At 40.3% G+C, this 6,000-nt stretch overlaps 1 protein-coding gene across 1 annotated transcript in view; it reads right to left on the minus strand.

Moving 5' to 3' along the window:
• Positions 1 to 5,461, minus strand: part of ERN1 (endoplasmic reticulum to nucleus signaling 1) — a 65,775-nt gene extending 60,314 nt beyond the window's left edge. Inside the window, exon 1 of the mRNA XM_088468219.1 lies at positions 5,210 to 5,461. Coding sequence (XP_088324345.1) covers positions 5,210 to 5,266 — 57 coding nt within the window. The 5' untranslated portion in view covers positions 5,267 to 5,461. The remainder of the gene's footprint in view (positions 1 to 5,209) is intronic.
• Between the last annotated feature and the right edge of the window lie 539 nt (positions 5,462 to 6,000).

Raw genomic sequence — 6,000 nt, forward strand, 5'->3', positions numbered from 1 at the left:
TACGAATGTGTGCAAGATAAAGTGGGCGTCCTTATGTTATGCTGTGGTGGCATTGTGATCGCAATTAATTAGCATACTATCGCAGTTGAACTGCGTGCGTAACTGCTATTGCAGTCGCGATCCGTAATGAATCAGGCCCTTAGAACTTAAAGTAGCAGTGGCTAAATTGAACAATGACAATTATCAATTGTGGAAATTTAAGGTCGAAGTGCTGCTATACAGAGATGATCTGTAGGAGATTATTACTACAGACTAACTAGAGATACAAAATAATAATAATAAAAATAATAAATCACATTGTAGCATAAAGAACAGTTCCAAGCTGAAAGATAAACAAGTTAAAACTAGACTCACTGATACATGCACAAATCAGTGGAACTTTTAAAGCAAAAGAAGTTTAGCTGCCCAATTGCGTGTCCAATGATTCAGAAGCAAGAAGTTTTATGACCACCAAGTAATAGAAACTTCTTCATAGAAATTTACATGCGTCACATAGAGATCTATCTATCTTGAAGTATGGTCACTGTTGATGAAACTGGGCAGTGCCTACTTATGGTACTTCAATACAAACAGGAACATTCTGGCAGTTCCAGGAAAGGATGTGCTGTATACATTGGTGTACCTATAATGGCTTTAGGGTGCACAGTGCACAGTGCACACAGGCCCCTGAGCCCAGGGGGACCTACACCATACACCCATATAATTATCATACTAACCTCTCTCAAGTCCCACATAGACTGGTGCTGCAGACTGAAATCACCAGGAAAATCTTGCAGCAACCACTTTCCTGATGATTTGCACTAGAGATGTCTCATGGAACATAGGCAGCGCAGTAGACTCTGGCACCTACCCTAAGAGAAAGGGGCCCGCACAGAGGCTGCACACGGGCCCCATCCTCACTTAATCCACCCTGGCTGTATATGTCTAGCTTTAAAGGGGTATGTTTGTCTTTAAGGTGCATTGTTCAATAAGGGACACACATGCATTGGGACACACATAAGGGACACACATAAGGGACACACATGCATTGTTCAATAAGGGACACACATGAATTACATGGCTCGCTGACTCCAAATCTCCATTTCACCTGGTTTTAATCAGCCACAAAACCCGAGTAATTCATGCGTGTTCCTTATTAAAGGAATGATCTGGCAACCCTAATTGTGGCTAAATTATTCACCAACAAATTCCAATATGACAAGTGTATTATTCTGAATGGAAGAAAGATTATAGCCAGAGCCAAAGTGAATGTGCACCTGTATTGTCTCAGCACTGCAAATGAACAAGTGAGACTGAAGGCACCCATACACGGTGCGATATAGCAGCCGATCTCGGCAGATGTGTCGGCCGTCGCATCGTAAGGTGCATATGGAACCGTGTATGGGGCCCTTAACAGGGGCGTTTCTAGAGAGGAGGGGGCCCGTGTGCAGTCTCCGACACAGGCCCCCTCCTCTCCGCCCGTCGCACTAGAGTGTGCCCAGAGTCTATAATGATTGCACAGGTCACCGGGAAAATGGCCGCGGTGGCCATTTTCCCTGTACTGCGCATACGACGGGAAAATGCCCGCTGCAGCCATTTTCCAGTCGTTTTACAGCGTCGGACCCCCGCGCCGAAGTGGGACTCCAGAGAGTTAAGTAATATTATGGGTGCAGGGTGTGCGGTGCGGGGCCCGTGTTCCCAGCACACATTATAGATACGCCCCTGGCCCTTAAGCACACACAGACATGATAATTGCATTCATATAATGGCACAGTTGCCTTGGGCACTGACACTTGGAAAGCATACAGAGACTGCCATACCGAGACCTAACAAAGGATCGCATATGCATACGATTAGCTTGTCCAACAATTATGAGATACGACTGTTGCATATTAAAAGCTCAATCACAAAAATAAGTAATAGCATTAACACCACTTTATCTCATTCACAGCGATGTGTGGTCCTATGAAATTATGCACACCAGTAGAAAGATAGTGTTTTACAAATGACTATTTAAAGATACTGTATACAGTCACATTCAAATTGAAAAAAAAAAAACATGAAATACTATATTCATTACAAGACAATGACAAGTAATGTGTCATCAAATTCCACTCACATTTTAAAGTAAAGGTGCGTACACACGGTACGATTAAAATGGACAATATGAACGATAACTATCATATCGTTAAAATCGTGCATTTCTCGGTGCCCAACGACCTGCGATGCGTGGGCACGTATGGTTGATATCGACCATCGCCCATGCATGCAGGCCAACCTGGTCGATATCGACCAGGTAACTATAGGAACCCGCCATCGTTGATTGCGGATCGCTATAGTCGTTGGTGGTGTGCTGGATGATTCATATCGATCGTCCAGCACACCTGGTAGATAGTACAATGATATCGTTATCGTTGCCGATCGCCCAGTGTGTACGCACCATAACAATGGAGGCAAGTTTACAGGATGTAAAAAACAACTCTTAACTAAAGGAAGAACAGCACCCTTACTGAAATAACCAGGTACATACTAATAAATTCCAGATTATCAGAAAAAAAAGAAACACTAGTAAATAAGCAAACTGCTACTTGCTTGCAAATCATTAATCTTCAGAACAGTTGGAAAATATACAGATGAATTTTGACATGGTGAGAATCTAGCATAAAATACATCTTTGAGAGTAAAGCATTTGTTTAGGTTCCTGGAGAAAGAAGGCAAGCTACAAAAGCGAGAAGTGGAAGAGATTTTTGTTGTTAAATGTTCCGAAGGATACAGGATCCTAGATCCAAAAACAGACAAAGGTAACTAACAGCAACAGTGTGGAAGACAATGGCCTAACTAGACTTTGGTATGGAGGAGGAATCAAACACTAAATATACCACCAATACATCTTCTGAACAAATTATTGAGTATAGTAATGTCAGACAGCATTGATGAAAGTACACAACCAAGAACAGAACATGAAGGTGTTCAACAAACAAAAACAAGTGCAATTAGTATTTGTAAACCCACATACTGTATGTATTGTGAAGCAGGTCTTCTTTCAGAAGGTAAGCTAGCAGATGGACAAGAGAGGCTGAAGAGGAAATTAAATCCATGCCTGACATGCAAACCTGGTGGGGTACATCACGGGCTACTGAGGAGGCCTCAGTTGTTGAGGTGTGTTGGAATATAACAAATGCTACTGGTTAGAAAGATATTGCTTGGGATTCCGTGGCCTCTCTTTGATGTGACCGTGTACACTCTCTAGCATCAGTTAATTTAAATACACACTTCCAAATACATTGATGTCAGATAATGGCTTTACTTCTATATTATTGCTGATTAAAACAAGGTTACTGATTGTTGTCACTGGAGCCATTCTATAGATATCCCCAAACTGCAATTCTTTTCTTTGTCAACGTTGCAACGTCTAGTAGTATGCACATTGGATTGTAGTGATTAAGGACAAGTAAAAAAGTTTAGTATGCAAGAAAAAACACCTAAAGGTTAGTAAAAGCAACAGTGACACCTGCAAGTTACCACACAGATGTAGAGTAACAGTTAAATAATAGAGAAGAAAGGGTTAGCAATTTTATTTTTTAAACCAAAGTTTGGAACAGAAAATCTAGTTCTCTGTCAATGACAAATGTAAGCTATATGTGGCTCTGGAACTACAAGTCTTATGCTGCATTCACACGGTCAGATTTTCTTAAAGATATGAACGATAACGATTGTAAAAATCGTTCATATCTTTGACATGTTGGGCATGCATCAACCAACGATGCGCGTTCCCACATGTCAGGTAATGATATCTGACATCGACTGTGTTTGCAGTAAGATTTGGACGATTTCATTAATTTTAATTGTCAGAAATCGTTCATAGTCGACAAAATGTTCAAATCGTTCATCGATAACGATGATCTAGCAATTCTGACCATGTGTATGCACCATTAGCATTATCTGTCAACAGCTGGAGAGCCACATGTTGTATATAGAAACAGATTGCATTGCCCAGATGGTGACAAATCCGAGATCGGCTGAAACCGGGCAAATTACAGTTTTACCAACACCTGTGAACTGTCTCATATGTAAAAGTGACAATGCATCCTGCAACATGGGAAGCTTCCGGTCTATCAGGCTGGGACCATAAGGGAAACATATTTTGAATACATATCAGGCTACCTGCCTGTAACTAACTGCAGTAGTGTGTAACAGCAATTCATGCAATATAAAATATCCAAAAACACTGTGTCCTGGCAGGTCACACAACATGAGGCACACAACATAAGGCTGCACAATGATAATATTATTAAACCGATGATAACTTACAGCACATTATGGTATCACGCATGTGACAATATTATATGTATATGCTCCTGCAAATAATAGTTCAGGTATCATCACTTAACTGTTCATTGAGAAAACCCATGTATTATATTGAGCTAACACCACCTACTGTGAAGTATTACAGATATTAGAAGTCACCTCTGCGTTCTGTGATTTGTAATTTACAAGAGAGAGTGTAGGGTGAGGTTGTTGAGGATTTAGTTGGTGGGGAAGTGAATTTTGTGCCAAAAACACAATTATCCAAATAATTCAAAGAAAACAAGCAATTACTCACAGTTAACAGGATTAAGTTACTATCAGTATTTGGTATTATTAATTGGAAAACAAAAAATGAAACTTTTTGTTTGATGTTCAGCAAATCTTAACATTATATGGATAATAATGAGAATCATAATATACAGGTTATGTAAATATTGTGATTTGATATATTAGGTAGATGAAGGGCTGTACAGGTAAGTACCATATAAGCACATGCCAATAGCAGCATAGACATTATTTAATGGAAATGTTATTTCATTTTGTGCTGGTTATTTTTGATGGGCATAATTACATTGGGTGCAGCAGCATTATTAGTTTAGAGTGCAAGTAATGCTCAGGGCAGTGCCAACTGTAAAGCGCAAGCAGGCAATTGTAAATTGGCTTAAACATACACTGGCAAGTACAAAAAGATACCTAGGGAGAACAGACCGGTGACTGATATACAGTAGGTGTTAGTATATAATACTTTGGTTCTAAAATAATACTGTAGGGTAAAATATGCAGGTAAATGCACTAGATAGATAGATAGATAGATAGATAGATAGATAGATAGATAGATAGATAGATAGAAAATGAAGGCAGACAGGTGACTGTGTACACAGGTAAATCCTCGTGCTATGGGCACACAGCTGGTATCACTCACCATCTGGCAGAGTAGAAGTCCCAGACAGAGGAGCCCCCTCAGCAGTGTCCACCCCATGTCTGCTCCCAGGATAACCCTGAAATGTGGGATGGCCCTTCGTGTGGGTCTGATGCCCGCGGGCCGGGTCCTATGTGACTATACAAGCAACGAGCAGATGCAATGTCTCCCTTCCTCCATTACTGCTGAAATGTGTATGCTCTGCTGCTGCTGCTGCTGCAAGTCCGGCTTCTTCCTGTAGGAGGATCCCGGGGAGCCGGCCCACACATGACATCAGAGATCATCCACAGCCAGTTGTGCCTATGTGTGTACTTACTACTTATACATTATATTATTATATATTGTACACATGAAATAACCACACATGACATCAGAGATCACCCACAGCCAGTTGTGCCTATGTGTGTACTTACTACTTATACATTATATTATTATATATTGTACACATGAAATAACCACACATGACATCAGAGATCATCCACAGCCAGTTGTGCCTATGTGTGTACTTACTACTTATACATTATATTATTATATACTGTACACATGAAATAACCACACATGACATCAGAGATCATCCACAGCCAGTTGTGCCTATGTGTGTACTTACTACTTATACATTATATTATTATATACTGTACACATGAAATAACCACACATGACATCAGAGATCATCCACAGCCAGTTGTGCCTATACGTGTACTTACTACTTATACATTATATTAAATACTGTACACATGAAATAAATATTTTATACAGCATATAACTATATGTACTATACTAGACACCAAGCCCTG

Source organism: Taudactylus pleione, unplaced genomic scaffold (genome assembly GCF_031769625.1).
Source record: "Taudactylus pleione unplaced genomic scaffold, aTauple2 ptg000012l, whole genome shotgun sequence".
Taxonomy (NCBI): Eukaryota; Metazoa; Chordata; class Amphibia; order Anura; family Myobatrachidae; genus Taudactylus; species Taudactylus pleione.